The 20,728-nt window shown below is 42.9% G+C and overlaps 1 protein-coding gene across 3 annotated transcripts; it reads right to left on the bottom strand.

Annotated features, from left to right (window-relative positions):
- Window positions 1-1,295: 1,295 nt before the first annotated feature.
- On the bottom strand, window positions 1,296-6,068 carry LOC128894786 (farnesol dehydrogenase-like). 3 transcript variants are annotated; one of them, XR_008461625.1, is made up of 7 exons: window positions 5,937-6,068; window positions 4,938-5,250; window positions 3,801-3,927; window positions 3,033-3,186; window positions 2,485-2,628; window positions 2,159-2,303; window positions 1,296-1,936 (listed from the first exon to the last, which is right to left on the bottom strand). XR_008461625.1 is itself a non-coding variant. In XM_054156780.1 (6 exons), the coding sequence occupies exons 2-6, from the start codon at window positions 5,242-5,244 to the stop codon at window positions 2,265-2,267; spliced, it is 771 nt and encodes a 256-aa protein (XP_054012755.1). In that variant the 5' UTR covers window positions 5,245-5,250; window positions 5,937-6,068; the 3' UTR covers window positions 2,113-2,264. The 3 variants fall into 3 exon arrangements, 2 of the variants coding, with proteins under 2 accessions (XP_054012755.1, XP_054012756.1); XM_054156780.1 differs by lacking the exon at window positions 1,296-1,936 and having other exon boundaries at window positions 2,113-2,303; XM_054156781.1 differs by lacking the exon at window positions 1,296-1,936 and having other exon boundaries at window positions 2,113-2,303; window positions 4,938-5,325; window positions 5,937-6,047.
- Window positions 6,069-20,728: the final 14,660 nt, after the last annotated feature.

The raw sequence follows: 20,728 nt of genomic DNA, 5'->3' as shown, positions 1-20,728 counted from the left end.
CCATAAATCGTATTTCTGCCGGGCGACAGAACGTGCCGTTATGCGAGGAACTCCGGTTCCGCCAGCACCACCCCCTAACTCCTCCTCCTCGTTCCCCGGCGTCGATATTTTACCACGGGAACGCGATACATGGCCAGCATAATTTATCTGTTTTCAAATACGCCAGTGTCGATAAATTTACATATTTTAATATAAATTCCTAAATGCCGGATCTGCGGAGATCGAGCAGGACCACCGAGGTGCGCCCTTATCGATCACGCGATATTTGTCGCTCTCCAGCTCCCCCTTATTCCCTAAGATGAGTATTTTTTCCTAGTATGGACGAACAGTTGTTTCTCATTTGTTGCTAAGTCTTCCTAAGTTTGCATTTTGCAGGCCACCATCTCGATGCACGAGCAGCACCGATTTGAAGTACCCTCAGCGAGCTTCGATCTCCCAGCTTATCCTCGGTCCAAATTCCCATTCAAGCCGAGGAGATATAAACAGCGATGGAGATGATTTCTCGTATCTACTGCCGAAATTCCATCCACGCGCGAGAATTTATTATAAAACGTCGCGCAGGAATATCGCGGACCCGCGAAAGTGGAAACGTTAGTTTCTGGTTGGCGGAAAATTCCCACGGAAACGACTCTCTGCAACCGTAACCGCCGAACAATGGAAGAATACTTGAAATGTCGATAAAATTCGAGCACGAGAATTTCAGGTGGCCGCAACGCGCGAGAAATTTCGAAACCGCGCGTCGATCGCGAATCAAATTTTTCCCCTGTCTTGCGGAGAATGGCCGCAGCGGAGATTTTAATAAAGTCCTGTCCATCCCACGGAATCGCTCGATTAACCTGGACGCCACAACCGACGTTCCGAGCATCCGATTCTCTCGTTACGTTGAAAAATTTAGCGGCTTGTTTTTCCGCCACGCACAGCCGCGAAATGAACGTTCCGGCACCGGTATTCGATGGCATTGATTCCCGTCCCCTCGGGGATGTGCAGAGTGATCCAAAGTCACGGAGATATTTTTTTTGGCGAGGGAGGGGAGGATCGACGATTAGTTGAAGAATTAAGAGTACGACGACTGTTGGAAGCATTTATAGTATGATCACGATTACGTCGATGAGAGTCAGGAATTCCAATAAGCACGGTCGTGCCTTCGATGCTAAAATGGCGTGGCTCATGCTTGTTTGTTGAGAAATTATTGCGTTAATGAATGAGGTTGTTGCGTTGGTTCTCTTTGGAAACACGGCGCACTTGGAAATATTTAAAACAACGTGTTGATGAATTTATATATTATTGGAAAGAAAGATTGTATATCTTTTATTTAGTTGATTTGTTATTGCATTAACCATTTCTATAATAAAATTTACTATCCAATACAATTACGTCTTAAACAATCATTTTTAAATCTATGTTCAAGCTACCGAATCTGGGAAAATCTACGAAAATACGAGTCGTCGCAAATGAAATTGACACCACTCTCGGGCACTCGATTAATACGCCGATATTTGACGTCCACGATCCTCCGTGCCACGATAAATTGCTATCAAATTTTAGAGCATGCTGTATTTAACGAAATCGCGAACCGCAAACTATTAACGGAGTGCATTACGTAAATTATATTGCTCGATGCATTAAATCAGTGGAAAAAGTGTACGGCACACGTCGAGTACTTAATAGCAGGCTGGTTCCGATAGACGTACGTCAGCGATTACGGATAATTAGAGATAGTACGAGAGAGGGAAGCCGGGTAGTCGGTAACTATTACTCTTGTAACTAGAATTAATACCAAGTTTAGTCACGCAGGCCAATAATAGCGTCAATCATTGAATTCTAAGGAGCCTGGCCTCTGTAATTATGGCACGCTTATGCTCGGTCGATTTGCAATTTATAATCAATAACCAGTGTAGTAATGAATCGCTCGATCGAGTAAAACTGTCTAACGTGCCTAGAGCAGAGAGTTGATTTCCATGATTCATTGTTCAGATCGTTTCTTCAAATTAGACAGTCTGTTATTATACTCAATTAATTCACGTGATTTATCTAGATTACTGTCATCTAAGGTCAATTGTACTAACACCTCAACACTTTAAATGAAAAAGATAAAGAAATATATCGTATAAGTCATTCCGTAAAATATCTTTAATATTGTTTTCAGTGACGCACTTACACTCTCTGCGATCTTTTTCCTGTAATTTTACGTGCGCACTCGTACTCCATGCAGATATCGTTTATTTGGGTACCGACTCTGCTGGTGTTACAACCGCATGGAAGTTTTACATTTCACCCGTGCGTTGAATAACGAGTTCCGTGATCTGAAATTTTATGAATGAATTCTTGCCACAGGAATACAGTGCTGGGCGAAAATATTGACATAGGAGAGTTCTTGTGCTACGCAGTTCATTTTAATCGTAAACCTTCAATTTTTGTATATATTAGCTCATTCAATTGAATCTTTAAAGCTATGCCAATATTTCCTTAAAAAATTAGCCTTACTTGTACTTCGGGTCGAGTACCAAGGGCATACATCAATCCGTCCGCCACGTCTTGTGGTTGCAGACTTGGAATTTCTGCCAGAATTCTGTCAACTTCAGGTGAATTTGTGGCGATGCCACTATGAACTAGACCAGGACAGATGCTCTGTAAAATTAAAGATTCTATACTCCAGCATTCTAAATTAATTGCAACTCTGATTGACAAAATACATATATAAAAAACATGCTATTGTTATTATTATTATTTTAATATTTCGGTGTCTCATTAATTAACAAAATATTGAAAGTGTCAATACAGATTGTGGGACGATAAGCATTCAAATAATTAAGACCATTTCTACCACGTCACTGACGTCTTTAACACCTTATTAATTGAAATTTATCTTAGAAACAAATTCATATAACCACCAACAAAGTTACCTAAACTCGCTCGTTTTCCACGTGCATTAAATCATACTGCGAGGAGTGGAAGCAGGGAAAAAGGTCGATGGCGAGATCAACCACCCTTACGAAAACTATCGATAAACGTGGCACATCACGTGGACTTACGGTGATTCGAATCGGTGCTTTAACAGCCGCCAATTCCCGTCGCACCGTGTGCGTTAATGCAACGGTTCCGTGTTTGCAAGTCGGGTACAGGTTCCAGCCATTGCAGCCATCGATTTCCGAAAGGAATCTGCTCGGAATTTCGTGTCCCAGCACGCTGCCGCGCAAAACAAAAAACTGCTTCAACAGGCTGGCCGTGGGCGGCCATTTGCACCGCGTTTCATTCGGAACGACTTCGAGCGCAAACAACCCGGAACGTTTGTTTCGGCCTTAAAAGCGTCGAGCTGTTTCTTTTTTTACAACGCGGGGGGTGGGCGCGAGTAAAATGTCCGAATTCTCTACGCGGTCAACATAATTCAGCCAATCTTAAGTGGCTAGTTTCGATTATTATGAATGGTTGAATCCAGCTTAATGACTAAAAATTCGAAATAAAGATCATTATATTCAAAACTAGCATAATAATTACACCGCTGGTGAAAGAAATGAAGTGGACATAAACATCATTTCCTCTGTCATTAGAAAAAAAAGAATACTAGACTCAGTCCACTTCACTCCAATAATTCTCGAAAAAATATCCAGAAGTACTTTCTTTCACTAGCCGTGCAATTTCGTTCTTCGCCCCGCATCGGAGCGGATCGATGTTCAGATATGGAACCTGCGAGTTCAACGGGGGGATTCGGAGCAATCGCGTGCACGTGAAAGAGATCTCGCAAAATGGACAACTCGAAACGGCAAACGGCTCGACAAGACGACGCTCGCGAGCAACAATACCTGTTGATATTGAAAATATGCCCTTCGACGTTTCGCTGGCGCATCGACCGCACCGCCCGGTTGATGAATACGGCGGTCGCAAGGATATTAATATTTAACAGCCTTTCAAACGCCGCCCTGTCGCTCTCTGCAAGTGTAATTTATGGAATTCTTTAAAATACGACAACGACCAGGAGAACGAAGTACCGAGAATAATACTCTGGGCCCAGCCACGTCTCGTGCAGCAACTATACATTGCGTTCAAAAGTGACAGCATCCTTTTTACTGCGCGTCAAGCGATCGGCGTTGGATAGTTAAATGCTTGCACCAACTTGGAGATGTGAAATGGTCGTGACTCTTTAGAAATTAGTCGCAGCGGTGTTTCGTTCGATTTATTTAGAGAAGAGAAATGTTTCATTGATTTAGTGAGTACTCTATCGTCCAATATAATGCACCAATAAAATAGGTTCATTTATTATAAAGATCGAAGGATGATTGAAACTTTTGAGCGGCAGTGTACAATGCTATCACGCAATTGGAAACGGACATGGAGCCACTCTAACGTTTACATTAACTTTGACACTGAATTCGGTGATTCCTGACCTACTTGAATCGGCCAGAGACTTTTTTAAATGACTGCAAGTCTGAATATTTTATCATATATGGTTGACGTTCAAAGTTAATGTAGATTATATTCGATCCATACACTCAAATAACACGACGTATGTGATGAGTCGAGTTGTAGCAGATTTATTATGAATATAAATTTTGTTTATTTAATTTTGAATGTATAGAATATACTCCACCTAATGTACATATAGACAAGATGTCCTAAATTGTACCTCTTTGGGTATTTTCTTGAAATTGAAATATTTGCAATAATTATTTTTATTTGTCTCATCTTGAATGTATATCAGTCTAATACATACAAAGTAATCTTTTCGGATGTATCGGACGTATTCCTATAAAAGAAAATACTGAGAGTGCCCTAATTTGGGGAACCTTCCCCTATTCGATTCGCAAAGAGAAAAATGTTTCTCCCCTACATGAAAAGAACCCACGGAATAGAAACGCAATAACAATAAATCTCCTTGTATTCGCCTCATCACAGTGGCATCAATGTAAATTACTTTTCGCGAGATATACATGCAACCATACCAATAACACGAGTGTAGTTGATGACACCTGCGTTGTTTACCATGATGTCCACGCCACCCCAATTCGTCTGTGCGAGCGTGAAAGCGCGTTCCACGTCTTTCTCCTCGCTTATATCGCAGTCGAGGATGCAAAATTCCCCTCGTTCGACGATCTGCTCCCATTTGGTGCTGGCGAGCAATAATTTCTCGGCTTGTATGTCTAGCGCCAGCACGTTTACTTTTTTCAACAACAGGGCAGCTGTAATTGCTTCCCCGATGCCGGATGCTGCGCCAGTAACGATCGCGGTTTTACCAACCCAACGATCCATAATTCTCTGTTTTTACATTCGTCGAGTTGCGTTAGATTCTGGAGAAACGCACGACGCCGGCCGGGATTATTTTGTCACCGACTAAAAACCGACCGGCGCCCGTTACAATCGCTTTAAGCTTCGAAACGCGCCCTGTCTCCGCAAAATGTAATACCGCCGACGGCGGGCTGTTCTGCGCGAAAAAGTAAATAGAAAGTGTACGTTGTACTTTTTCATAGGAGGCATCGCTCCTGGGGATAATCAATTTCGAAAATGCGTGGAGCACGCGCGTGAGATGGAGCGTGTTACTCTCGTTACTCACGGTTTCTACTTGTGTAGGTTGAAAGTGTTGATTGTTAAATTAGTTGTTTAGTTAGTACCAATTGAAATCTATACTATCATATTAACGGAAATGTTCCTAAACGACAATAGACTTAAGACTCACGAGTGATGGAGCAGTATTGATTTCTACGTCGTGCCCCTTAGATTTTCAAACTCGATTTCATAGCGAAGGAACCCCCACACGAAAAAACTTCCCTGCAGATTCTCGATTCAGTATTTCCAGAGGAATCTGACAAAAAATATTCGACACTCCCCTCTTCCCCGACTGGGAATTTATTCTTTCGAGTTAAGTTCCTTTATTTATTGCGAAAAGCTCTTCGAGCTGGGTTCGTAATCGTATTTGGACGTGCGTCCATTAATTCAGGACTTACCTGGAGGGAAGATGCCTCTATTAGTTATTCAAGGCACGCGCGCAATTATGCCGGGACTTTGTTGAAAATTTTTCTGAAGTAGGCGGTGCTTTAGTCGCGCGCGAAACGTACTATGGCCGGTGTGATGTCGCACTGTGCGTCGCCCGTAGCGAGAACAAGGGCGTCGCAAGCTGTGTTACGTAATCTGTCGTCAATTGCTCCAACTCATACAGTTCACGATATATTTATAAAGTGGGACGCTTGGCGTTATCGCGCGAAGAAAGTTTGCGTTGCTTTCGACGGCGATAGAAGCATAAATCAATATTTTTAATCGCACGTTTCAAGATTGAAGTAATATTGTTTGGCTCCTGAAGACGAGTAATAGCGATCTAATGGCTGCGAATTTGTATTAAGATCTTTAGGTATTAAATGTGGGTATACATATTCTTTTCTACCTCATTCTACTTGGAACGCAGACGTTAAATCGAGAAGTTACACTTTAATAATTAACATGTTCAGCACTGTCACGATTGTTCTACATATGCGACTTAGAATCATTACAGAACCGCTGCTATATTTACCAATTCCAACCAAACAATTCCACTGATAGTCAATCATATTATTTTATCTGCCCTTTGTACATAATACGCAATAGATCTAACCCAAACTTTTCCCCAAAAGAAATTCATGAGCCGGTTTCGCGATTGCTGGTGGTGAACCGATAACAATGGGTGTCTCGGTTCGTGTCCAGGACGTCTATCGAATATAAGCAGTTCAGCCATCAAATATCGTCGTATCGTATCGCAGGGGTGGATTTACCCTTTCCCACGTACGACGCCGCTCTATCTAGATTCTGTTACGCCAGCAATCTCGGATCTCGAGGCTCGAAATAGGAGAACGCCTTCCTTTACGGATAAACGATACTCGCTTTCCAGACGCAATAACAACGGCGTGTATCGATCTCTCGTTGCGCCGGCAGCTGGTGCCGGGTCCGGTCCCGGGACCAGAAGCATTATTCTCGTTCGCGCGTTACGACGAGGAAATCAACAAGAAAACCAGCGGAAGCTTTATTCGTTTCCTGGCGTTGGGCACCAGATGCTCCTACAAACACGGTCATTTCTCAATGTTCCCGTGATTATACGAGGCTCGCGCCTGTTACTCGTCGCGATGATCCAATCCTGTATTTTTCATTGGCACGGCACTAGAAGTCGATCAACGGAGCCGAACAGAGTCGACTTTATTTTATCTGTACCAAAAAGAATTGCCCTGTTGAATTCCCCTTTTTCAATATTTTATTAGCGTGCGAAGTGCTTTTGGAATTATAAAAATCGTAAACAGCTATTCTTCTTGCACCAGAAGACACTAGAATTTGTTTTTAAGTAGTATCTAAGGTAATTAATCTCTACTGCTTGCTTTGTACCGTTACTATTTTTCGTTCGTGTTAAGTTTTCCTCATAATTTATTCTTTCGCATTTTTTAGCATTCTTTGAACGCTGAGATCCCTTCCTCCTCTGTAAGAAACTGACTTCTTTTCTTTTTCATCCACTTTCAAACTTCCTCTTTGATGCTTTGATTAATTATAATTTTCAGGAAGTTGATGCATTTTGCCTGAAGAGAACTCCTCGGAGGGCTGAGATGTTGTAAATCAATGAAATAAATAGGAGGCACCCCTTGATCTCCAATGCAATTTTCTCCTGGTCTCGAAGATCTCTACCCACCTACACAATACTAAGAAGTTACTCCAATACCAAGTAACTGATCTCTTTATGTTCTATTTTTTTAAACAAATAAAAAACTAGTATCCTGGACACTCTACAATAAAGGGAGTCCAGAATTGTGTTAATTAATAACAAATACTCCAGTGAACCGTGATAGACACGAAATAATGTCACGTGTACTTTCATTTCAACTAAAAGAGACGTATATAATCCACATACCATTCGTGATTGATTAAAAAACAAATTCCCAAAGGCCTCTTTGGAAAAACCTACTAAACAATATTCGAGGCTACCTCACTGCTACGAAAAAAGATAACAATTTCTCCCGATTTTCATCCACCCCGGTACATAAAACATTTTCTATCCCCGTTGTTCGTTAGGAATTCGTTCAACGAAAGGTGGGAGGAGATGGCGAGTAAACTTCAACGAGCCGGATCCTGTTTATCGTGCGTGCAGATTTATTTGCATGTATTTAATATTGAAATTCCGTTTCCCGTCGAAATAATACCGGTTTGTTTTCCGTAAAATTCATACGCTGCCCCACTTGTGTACCTAAGAAATTCAAATACCATGAGTCGTCGGTACCGCGAACATTATTCCCGCTCGCGGTAAACGATGAAGAGGAAACCAACCAGAATATCCGACCCCGAAGCTTTACCTGTTTCACGGTCCAGGGCGCCAGATGCTCTCGCCGCTCGATCATTTCTCAAACCTGCCGTGATTACCCGCATCGTTTTGTTACCAACAACCCCCGACACGTCGCTCTGTATTTTTCTTTTCCATATATATATATATATATACAGCGACATGGGAATCACCAACGCGTCGCGCGCGAAACTCGCGCTGATATTTTTCAACGCGCTAGAACAAAACGAGAACCGTTCTCGAGCGTGGGTGGATTAATTACCAGGAGTCCTAACAATGTAAAGGAGCCGCTGCGATGAAACTGAAGGTCGCGAAAGAAGTTTACCCCATGCGGAACGCGGCGCTACAAAATGTTTGCCTTCAAGGGGTGGTCGTGTCTCCCTTTTGGACTGGAGAGTAAGTATTGGGGAATTTATTGTATTTAAACGGTACCGTTCACCTGCATGAGCTTCTTATCATTCGTTTAGCTTACATTCATGATGCAAAAAATATTTGTTTCGTGTTGATAGAATAGGGAATGTCGATGAAATAAATAATAGTGTTGTTACTATTAACTCGAAACAGTAGAACTTCGTGAGGTCCCGTGGATGCTTAATTTTTTAGAAGAATCATTTCAAAAATGAAATTTTCCGTGCAATCTCATTGTTTATTCAGCTGAGAGTATATAACAGTCACAATGACTGGCACATATATCGTTAATATAAAGGCTAAATTGAAGAGCTTAAAAATTCGGCATCAAAGTAACGCCACGTTCTGATAGTACATAGATAAGATAAAGGTAATCATAATTCCTAAATCATTACACTGAAGACCTAAAATACAAGACCAAAACGTCTCTTTTATTGTTTGATGTAATAAATGAAAAATATTACCTATAACCAAAACTTGCTTTTTCCTCCCGAAAAGTTTCACTGTTACATCGACTAAAAAATTAAATTGCTACACGTTGGATTTATTCGTTATCTATTATTCGAATAAAATGTTGGCTAGCCCTGATGGCCACCAGGCGGCCTCGTTAAATCTCATTTATTCGACGTGCCCGCAAGAAAGAAAAATAGGAAGCAATATCTGAAACGCTTTGTTCCTGCAGGAAACTCGTCACTCTCACGGCGCGCAACGAGAAGAAACGGCTAACGACAAAGGCAAAGGAAGCTTCGCGCTCCCTAAAAACAGCGAACGTCCATCCCGGTAATCTCCCAACGGAACCATTATCACATGCATTCTCCCGTAATAACGCAATTGTTCGCCCTTTGTCCAAGATACGCGCGTAATGAGTTGCGCGTGACCTCGTCGATTTCGTTCCTTCATAGATCGAACCATAGTCGGAGCATCCTATCGAGACGAGGGTGTTCGATTCTTATGAAAAAGTCCAGTCCCTGATTTTAAATCGAATTTAATGGAATTTTATTCTTCTATTTCTATTTTATTTCATTTTTATTTTAAAGTATTTAAGATTTATATTGTAAAGGAAATAATTAACCAGCGATTAGCTGGTGAATTATTCACCTCTATTAATAATTTATGCACCGATGCGTTTAAAAGTAGTAAAACTGTTGATTCAATATTTCTTTATCAGCCTCTTCGGGGTTGTTTTATGAGTGTCTGAATAAGTACACAAAGAACTTGCCTAAAATCAAATTAAAAAATACAAGAAGTGGAGAATTCAATGAACACAATATTTGGATTATTTTCCCAACACAGCGCGCAACTTTGTCTTCAGGAAACGTAATAAATCTTGAAGTAACTCCCCGAACTGGAACATTGACTTTCCACCGCCAAATAACGTCGTGGCCTAACGAGAAGCCATCTCTGCGCTATCGTGGCCAGACGTGAGGAACTTGGACCGAGTTGAAAGTTCGAAAACCAAGAGCGCAAGCGTCCATTTTCATTTCACCCTTCCATTATTCAGTGTTGTTCACGCTCGTGTAGCGAGCGACGGGATACAGAGAACGCCCCAACAAACAGAAAGATATACCGTTGGATATGAAAGAGAAATAATTTTCCTATGAAAGGGGAAGCCAATCGATGTTGGCGCTTCGAGATTTCCTGAATTCCATTTGACGAAAATGAGGATCCCCTTCCGTGTCGCGGCAGCCCTTCGCGTTCCCGTCTTCGAGACAACCTCGAGAACGGTGTCGAGGGAAGTTATTCGAAAGCGCGCTTGGAAAAGTTTAGAGGAACTATCGGGAAAACGGGGAAAAGACAGTCCAGCCAATGACGTTCAACTTCACGTACCGTGGCGATAGACAGTAACGGAAGGTTACCGACGTCTTTTTATTCACAGGGTGTCGGGCTCGCTCGCAAGAACAGCGTCGCTGCCGCTGGCACGGCTATGAACAAAGCGGAAGTTTGTTTAACCCTTCTGTGCGCGGATCGGGACTCGAAAGGCTCTGGGCATTTAACTTTATCCGGTGTCATCCTGCACTTTGCGAATATGTTCATTGCTGCAACTATGACGTATTTAATTGCAGCTGATATGGATTTTTAGGAGGACTGGGACACTGAACATTTAGTCTTGTATTTTTTGGACATGTTAGACATGTCCATGAAAGTTCAAAGAGAAAATATATATTGTCCTATGCACAGAGGGATCACTCAATAAACTATATTTATAACATAGCATTATAGAAGATTATATGTTGCTCATAAATTCCAAAAATACGTCGTTTCTCCCCACCTGAGATAAACAATTAATTTCCTCCAAATGTCGTAAATTTTTATGAAAATAACACGAGCTATCGAACCATCCGTCACAAGTTGAGCTAATAAATGTTACATAATTCTTCTACCACCCCTGTAAAAAAGATCGCGTAATTACGGTAATAACCGTCGCGATTCCGCAGAACTGACGTACAATGCGTAAAACTTTTTTCCAAGGAGACCTCACCCTGGGCGAAGGCGGGATTTTATCGAGATGGTATTCCACGAAATTTCTTCCAGACGTATAATGATTGCCGCAGGCGGTAGTCTCGATGGTATCTTCGGGGGCGTCATGAATTAGCTACATTCTATGAAATACCGTGCAGAAGCTGGTTTGCGCTCGTGGAAAAGGAACAAGGGAACCGAGATGAAATCAGGGGATTAGAAAGACATCGGCGTGGCTCGTCTAACATCTGGGAGTACATTTCGAGTGACAGACTCGTCGTTAAAATTCAACGCTTTGTATCATACGATGCTATGAAAATAGAAACAAAAATTGTATGTTACTATTACTTTGTGATCCATAGACAGAAGCTACTTCAGTTAGTGGAATAAAAATTTCTGAGGGGACACTCGAGGTAGATAGATTTGAGTAATTTCATTTCAATTTGTGAAAGAAGGTGCATCTGTCTTCGATATATCTATTTATAAACAGTGTCTTGGTGAAAGATTCAGAACGAGTACTTTATTTTTAGTGTTTTATAGTAGAGAAAATATTTATTACATTAACCAATATTTTCTTATAAATGAAATAAAAGTGACGTCTATTTTAACATTCCATAGCATTAGGAGCCCCGAGGGACCAACACTTAAAGTCATCACGCAAAAATGAAATCCTTGGATTACCTGCCCACCAATTTATTCGACCAATCGAGTAATTCTGAACTAATCTCTAAAGACACAGAATCGCCAGCACCCAGCCGTGCCGCGCAATTCGTTGTGTGGAAAGTCTAGCAGACATCTACCGGAGATACCATCGCTGTTGGTCGGCTGAAAATTTCCTCCAATTTGCATTTCGGAAGACGACCATTCTCGCGTCTCCACCTGTTCCACAATACTCTGTTTATCCCCGCGTGTAATATCCGGCCGGGCAGCGACTCGTTAATTTCTCAGTGTCTCGTTCGCGGTCATTCCCATCCGTTCAACCCTTAGTTTCGGGCTCCTTCAACCCCCGACACGTCCAACGGTCGAGCATCTCCACTTCGTACGGACCCGAGTGCGATCTCTCCTATACATATTCATGAGGCAATAAGCCCGCCGCTGATCTTCCGTGGAATGGAACAACAAGGGAAGAATGGAAAGTAGGGACACCCCCTGCAGACATCATCGGGTGGGAGGAGTGTTTCGTCACCGTCAGGGGAACACTCATCAATCCCTTTTTCAAATGTCTCCGCGCCGTTTTGTATTCCCCTTAGATTGCCACGCAATAATGATGCCCTTCGAGGGACTATCAACGAGGACGGAGTTGAACACCATGATTGAACTTGTGTTCCACCTCTTGACTGGTGTAGACTGGTTCTCCGTCCATGGTCTAACCAAAGTATCGACTCGTTCGCTTCAAGTAAACTGTCCTCGATCGGACCCACATACTTCGCAAAAATTTGTTTAGAATTTTTAAGCGATCCCACATCCACATGCCGCGCACGTTTCGTTTATCCTAGGACCGCCACCGCGCGCCATCCGCCAAGATCAATTTAATCACGATCAAAAGAACCCGCGAGCATTTTGATAATCAGCTTTCAAAGCAGGTATTTTCTACCCAGTTGTTAGATGAGATTCATAACATTATTTTCCCCGTTTTCTTCTGAAACCTCCATTTCCCCAGTCTGCCTCCAGGGACCCGAGAGTCTCTCTCAACAGACAGAAAATATCATATTACTTTGCAGAACGCTCACGCCTGCGCAAAATAAAGCCCCGGACGTCGGCTGAGGAAGTCCTTATTATGCATGAGACAGCCGTCAAATCGTTTCGAGAGCAACGACCGAGCGCCGGTTTCTGTGCTTTTAACGAGATCTCGATGCGACGTGTCACGTAGTTGATAAGCCGGCACGGATATAAATTTTTCTTTCAGGGCAAGGTTCTCCTACCTCCCCCCTGCTGCGGTTCCAACGTATTCACGATAAATTCTAATCAGACCGTCGCGATATTTCTTCCATGTGTCACTCTCAAATATCGAAAGGAGTGGTATTATGGGAACGTTCGAACTATGAACGATATTCAGGACGAGTTCTCGCAAAGTAGACAGGCAAAAGTTGTTTTCATTCTTCTTTTCAGGTCAATAAAAATACTTTCATGTACCAGTGGCTAGTTGGGCATGAGATCATCGCGTTTCACTAGCTCACTGTATTTGTTTCCTGGTTACTAAGTTCTAAAGATTGCTACATGAAAGGGATGGATCTAATGACAGCACTACAGTCTATAGTGCTCAAATGTAACAAATAGAGAAAAAATATATTTGGAAAAATATAAAAAACATCAACACTAATAATCATGTTGTACGGTATAGAATCCATTTGTCTAAATTAAATGGTAAGCTTAATATTTCCTAATAAATGTTTCATTATGAATGTCCCCATGAATACATTTTACGCATGTATATATTCGTAATGAAAAATTGAAATGGAAACGTCAAACCTATCATTTAATTTGAACAAATTTTTTTAATAAACATAAGGAGTACAAATACTGATGGGACTGACCGTATGTTTGTTCTTTTTCTGTAACTAATCACACGTAAATCACGTCTCCTCTCATTTAAGGCAAAAATCAGATATGTTCCTAAACCCTTGCCCTTTTTGAAAAATCCTTTATATCCTTAGGAATCGAGCGATCGAATTCCTTCCATCCAAAAGAAAATTTCGTTTCGTTCCACGCGACCTGGCGAAGGGCCTCGTAAATCGGGACTTTTCCATCTCCCCGAAGACACGTACGAGGAACTCGCTCGCAAAAGAAATCGGCGTGGGGCGTTTCACACGCTTCGCTGCCGCCGCAACATCCGCGCGCGCGTCGCAACGAGCAAAGTTCGAATTTCGCGCGTCGATCGGTCCGCATTAGCGATGGAGCGAAGTTTACGCGACGAAGAAGTATTTGCTTCGCAAATGTCGTGTTTGTCGGGCGGCTCCCGTTGGCTCCGTTTTCGTAGCCGTTCTCGTTCCAGCATCCCCCTTCGCCTCCTACTCGCGTCGTTCCCCGTCTCTGTTCCGCGAACCGAGACGCCGCGCCGTGAATACCAAAACGCCATGGCACCTCTGAGCTGAATTCGAAATTCCCTCGCCGATGGCGGCTCTCGTTCGATGGAAATACGTACATTTCGAATCCCGCTGTCTCATTAGCCGCGTTTGTTGCGACCGGGAGCCAGCTTCCACGGAAAAATTACCTCGGGGCTGGAAACTTCGTTTCCCAGTTGCCGCGACGCGACGGATACGCGTCATCAATTATGGCAGATGCACGCGAAAACTGCGGGTTAATCGATTTTGCTGCGCATCGATGGGTTTGTTTTTATTGGAGTGGTTCCTTGTTGGTTAGAAGGTTTACAGAATTTTGCTTTCATCTTTGTTGCAAGTGTTCCCATAGCCTCTGTCATTCCGTGACAGTAATTTCCGATCATTTCTCGAAGAAAAACTTCTGCGATCCGCCCTTACTCTTCAAAATTATTTCCTACGCCATATTTATACACTTTCATTCAACCCGATTAGAATTCCAGGAAGCCGCGCGAGAACAATTTTCTCGCGGCACGATTCGACGAGTTCCACTAATATATTTCACCGTGTCCTTATCCCCGACGGATAGCTCTCACACTTTTATCCGGCAAGGTCTCCACGGGGGTAGAGACTCTGCGTGCATTTTCAATCAGCAACTTCCCCGCTGGCACGACGCACAATGCAACATCGCTCATGTGAGGGAGACAATATATCCCGGAATCCATTGATAAAACGTACAATACTCACATTCGAAAGCGTCTACCTTCCTCTCTAACTCACTCTTCTTTCCCTCTCTCGCGCAGTCTTGCTCGTCGAGCAAATGCTTCCGTGTTCTACCCGCGGCTCGTCGTATCGTTTCTGTTTGAACATAAACGAGCTACCTCTGCAGGTCCACAAATTTGTAATCACAGGGATAACGACCCTCCGTCGGGAACGGGGGTCGGGCTCGTTCCGGCGAGAATGCCGTCGTGCTTGCCACTTTTACCACGAAACGGTTTGCTAGATGACGATCACGGAATGGAAGTTTCAAGAATGAAAGAAAAAAGGGGAACCGTGCCGCTTTTCTGCGCGGTCACCGTGACTCGTGCTTGAATTTAGATGGCCGCAATGTCATTACGGAATCCACCGCAAACGATGGACAACCGGGAGAAAAAACGGAGCCATCCTCAGCACTCCACGGGGCGAAAAAGCGAGGCTACGACGACGATCACGCGCTGCAAGATGAAAGGGCTCATAGAGGTACGACGCCATGACGCCATGTTCCCATTTAAAGAATTATAATATTTAGTAACTATCACTGGAAGTCGAACTTCGAGTCACAAAAACGAAATCACACATGTGGAATGTCAAATACGGCTAATGTCAATACCTGTTGAAATGAAATTGATTTTCATTATCTACATTCTTCAAGTCTTTTTTCACCTCATGAAATTCTATTTTCTTGAATTTACGTTAACATTATATTCTATTCTATTCTATTCTTCCTCCTATTATCAATTACACGCAACTTGAACCTCGTTACTATCGTCGACACATGCCAAAAACGACAAAAATTTCGGTGATAAGCGCCCTACGACAAAATTGGTTTCCACGATTTCCAGCCCCCTGTGACACATTCCTCCTCGAAAGTCGTCTCCCCCATTCCGTCGATACTTCCCATCGACGTTTATCCACCCCCTGCAATAAGGAATACCTACTCGAGGACGTGGATGCGCGTAGACGGTCGGTCGTCTCGTCTGAAGTACCGAAAAAGTTAGTCTCCTCGAATCGATGAACCTTCGTCTTGGATCCTGTCCCTTTGTCCGGTCGAATCGCTTGGATGTTCGACCATAACGATGCCCTCTCGACGAGACCATCCGTCGACGAGTCCCGTTCGATTCTCGCGTCAAGTGACGCAATTACAACGTCCACGATGGAGTCCTGGACGACTCCGGGCATCGCGACGCGACGGTTCAACGTGGTTTTAGGTAAAGCTAAGTACAGTCCCCGACCCTCTTCGGCCGTAATTGGCCCTCGGCGAGACCCCCGGCCTCGCTGCTTCATTACGCAAATTGACTGACCGTGTAAGTGGCGCAACGGTCCCGAGTCGAAAACCACCACTTACGCCCCATAACTTCGAAAACCCTTCGCTACGTTACCTGTACCCAATCCACCGGTTATTACTGATCGTTGACAGGCCCTGGCCCTCGCTCGGTACTCCTGGTGACTCGGCACGTCGCACAGTGTCATATTTCAGTGATCTAGCGGGACAAAACTTGTGTAGTCCAATATCTCGAAAATTATTAGGCCGTTCGCATATTTTTCTAACATTAATACATTTTTATTGGAAAATGTTAGTCAATTTTCACGACAATTTGTGTATTTAAACTACAGATCAAACTACGATGACTCATCTCGTTCTACTTCCAGTGTCTCTTTTATCTATTCTACGAATCGAAATCCCACTTGGACCATCATTGCTAACCAAAATGGGTTAACGGAATGCTGTACGAAATTCGTTCGCTCGAGATAAAGAAAGGATAACGTAGAAATTTTCAAGAATCCAATACCATCATTGTTTCTTATCGAAAGAGCAATCTCTGGGAGCCGTTTAAACAGTTTTCGGAGCGACTAGATAAACAGGATTTAGCTTTGGCTAGATAAATAAGTTCGAATGGAACTGTTCTCGTAGGACAGTTTTTATTGCAAAACGCGATCTCCTATCGTCCTCCCGTGGGAGGGCATCCGAGTTCGGTACACACGATACACGATACTCGCATTCTGCACAGTCACAATACTCAGCAAAATGTTTGGTATCGGCGGAGACAACTTTGTTCGTTACGTTACTACAACCTTTACCCACTTTTTGTCTCGAAATTGCAAAACTCAAGCCCGCTATGACTTCATAACAAAAAAAGGTCGACTCTATTGAATAACTAAAGATCCACCTATTCGAATGCGAGAGACACTATTCAGGAAGCTATTCGTATGCAAGTACCTCAAAAAGCGAGTAGTGTCTGAAAATGTTTATAAGGGAAAATATATTTGTAAAGAAAATATAACTTCATAACCATTGATATTTTGCGCAATTTTTTGTTAAAAACTAGTTTAATTTTGTTTATCAAACTACTAAGAATTTTTTCAAATTTTGTCTCCCAAAATATTTTTCCAAACCGTAATTAAATTAGAAAAATCTGACAAGTGTGCTCACGTTTGCTCCCCACTGTAGATCATACAACAATAATTCCATATTAGACATTATTTTCAAATAGGTATTCGTCCAGAAAATTCTTTAGAAATGCGAAATGATAACATCTCCTAACGACACCCCTTTCAGTCCTGATTATCCAGTTCCGTCCCTAAATTGCGAAACCTCTGATCACTTGGTAACGCGACCGTCGAAGTCACACGCCGTAAAATCGGAATCGATGTTCGATCGTTCCGTAATTAGCGATAAGCAAACGTTCCGATACTTCGCCAGGTTCGCGTCGAACGAGACGAGGCATCGGTGGGGCACTCAGAAAATCGTAAACTCGCGACTGTGCATGACGATAAACGGAAAAGGAAAACGAAGATTCGCTCTGTAAACGTGATTTTGCATTAACTACTCGTAGTATGGGGTTGATGCGTGGGAGAAGAGGCGGACAGGTATTTCAACTTTTCTCATATCGTTTCACGTTCGTTATTACGCGGCGAGTTGCCGCGAGGCGGATGAGTAAAATTAATGGCTCCAATTTGGAACTATTCCCACGGACTTTCGCCCTTTTTTCACTGCGCCCTTCGCGCCCTCTCTCTTTTCCCCTCGTACTCTTTCTCCTCGTTACCGTTATTCCGTCGGGATTTATAATTAACGTTAACGCTTCTCGGTTCGGTCGCCAATCGCGAGGCGCCGACGCGAACTTTTATCAAATTATTCGAACACGATGCGCATTTTAGCTTAACGCCCGGCGCTTTAGCAAACGAAATGAGAATTAAATGATTTAGCTTCCGCTGTTGGCCTGCGCTGCGTGCACGCTCGGGCGTTTTAGCTTCTTCTAAGCTCGCGACCTCCATTACTCCCATGCTGGCCATGCTTGGTCGGGATAATGACCATCGTTTAAGTTTTAACGACAACTGCGCCGTTCCTTTGATGACTTCTACGGCTTCATTTAATAACGATAATATTAATAATGTTTTCGTGATAGTATACAATGGAAAATGCTCGTGTAATGCGGCGTAAAAAAGTTCAGCTGAGCGTAAAGCAGTGATTATTATTTTCGTCAGAGCCAAGTAACGTGGAAATGTTAGAACTTGGGAGTCATATTTCGAGTAAGGCTGAGAGTAGAATAATATGTTTTCTGTAGACTTCTTACAATATAGTACACGCCGTCTGCAAAGGCACAAAGGAGCAAAGGAATTAAACACCTCAAATGTTTAACTTCCTAATATATTTATCAACTAAATACTTGCATTGCATCGTTTCCCAAACAAATTAAATAAATTCTGCCCAATCTTGAAGTCAAATACTTCACTCTGAGACTCTTCGGATCGAACCTCCTCTCTCAGCCACGAAGAGTAAGAAGGCTGGTGGAAGATCGATAAATAACTCTTATCAGAGTTGTGACTTATGTAGGAATTACTTAGTCATCCCTCTACTCCTCCCTCCCTCAAATTATCTCTACCATACATACCCTTGCGCGATTCGCATCATCGCATTCGTTTTCCCATCAACCTATGCTACTTATCAGACAGGTTTCTTCGTCCATGAGTTCGTAAATTTTTTCCCGCAGCGCGTCACCTGCTCACTGATTGGAGGTTGCGCGTAAATGCATTAACAAAAACGCGTCACGCATCCGTTCCGGTCTCGTTGCGTTCTCATCCCCATGGTATTCCCTTGTCGCGTTCGTCCTCCCGTCTCCTGTTCACGTTTTCAACGCCGCAGTCGCTAAAAAAACCGCGCAATTCCCGTGCAAATTACTCGAAAACCGCTAATGAAATGTAAACAATTTATTCGAGCTAGCTGCAATTTGCCATGTGAACTCGCTCGAACGTTTGGGAGATACTTTTTCGTTGGTTTTTTTTTCAGACGAAAGTCTGGCGGAATGGAGGAGAATAGTATCGGATAATCTCATATTTTATTTAATCAACTGACTAATTAGAGTACACGAGAGATTGATACAGAAAAAATATTCGCTTGATTTTCTAGAAGTGGCTTAGTATTTTGAACTTCCGATGATGCGCATCAAAGAGTGATGTAGTTTAGATGATCACAGTTTGTAAACTTGAAGGGAAAATACTCTGTCGGTAAGGCTAGGTAATGTAGAACGCTCAATCGATATAGCAGATAGTTCTGTCGATAGCGTAGAGTGCTCCGTTGATAACTCCTTCGATTACCAGGGTTCTACATTACCAACTCTTATCGATAGGATACTCATAGTCGAAAGTTTTCGACGAATTCGCGAATTCTTCTGTGTCTAGGCATTAACGATGCGTTAAGAGTCGCCCAAGATGAAGAAAAGATGACCTATCACGCGGAGCTTGTCTAACATGGTTACCACGGCCCAGGGTACCATAGTTGGGGGGGGGGGGGATGTTATTATGATACATTGATCAGCCTGAATTCAGCTCTTGAGGTTTTTGCCTCGTCGTGGGGAAATTGCGGGAGATTTAGTTTTTCGTGGTGCTGGTAAATATAGATTTATCGCCGTTACACAGCGACGAACACGGACGCGCGGAGCGTTTATGCTTGTTTACAGGCCTTGCTGCCCTTTGTTACTCGACTCTCTCGAAAACTTCTGGTCTCCTTCACCCTCTCTCTTTCCCGCTACCCCTGTTGCGTCTTAATTGTATTACCTTGGCCCCAAAGATATTGCGATCTGTGGACGGAAAGCTTTGACTGATCCTGGCTTCTACTGGAAACTGTTAATTGGCGATCAAAGGCGACGCTGGCGTGGGAATCACTGAAACTGTCCCTTCCAATTTTAACCTACTTTCATGAGATGGCGAATTAGATAGCAGCGATTAAAACTTTTAATCCCTTAGCTGGTTTTTGTAAGCTATTTTGTATGAACGCTTTTAACCTGTGGGTTCTCTTGCACCTATATAGAAAACACTTATTACTTTCGTTTTAATTCCAAGATTTACTTTAATCTATCCATGACTTGTCCATCATATACACTGCGTCACTCATGTCAACTCACTGCTTCTAGTAATTTAACCACCAGCTGTAAATTATTAGTATGATTCTCTCGAGTTACTTCCTGCTCTGTGTAATAAAATTCGGCAGGAATAACCAACGCACGTCATCGATAATTTTACGTTGTCGATCGACGATCACCCCCAGGCTGACCGACATACCCGAAGGTACTGGAGGTTAATTAGGGACGACTGAAAATACAAAATGCATCCAGAATGTCAATTGCTGCCGAGGTAACGCGGTAAGGTGGTAAACCTGATCGATTGATTTGCCTACCAGGAGTGCCTGTGGTACCTGCGGTACCAGCGGAGAGTGCCTTAATTAATCCTGGAGAAGGGAGATATAGTATCCTGCGGTATCGGGGCATGGTCTCCGACAGATGAGATTTCTATTTCC

This window comes from Hylaeus anthracinus, unplaced genomic scaffold (genome assembly GCF_026225885.1).
Source record: "Hylaeus anthracinus isolate JK02 unplaced genomic scaffold, UHH_iyHylAnth1.0_haploid 4, whole genome shotgun sequence".
Taxonomy (NCBI): Eukaryota; Metazoa; Arthropoda; class Insecta; order Hymenoptera; family Colletidae; genus Hylaeus; species Hylaeus anthracinus.
Note: the sequence above shows the minus strand (reverse complement) of the source record. Positions and strands in the feature narration are given on the sequence as shown.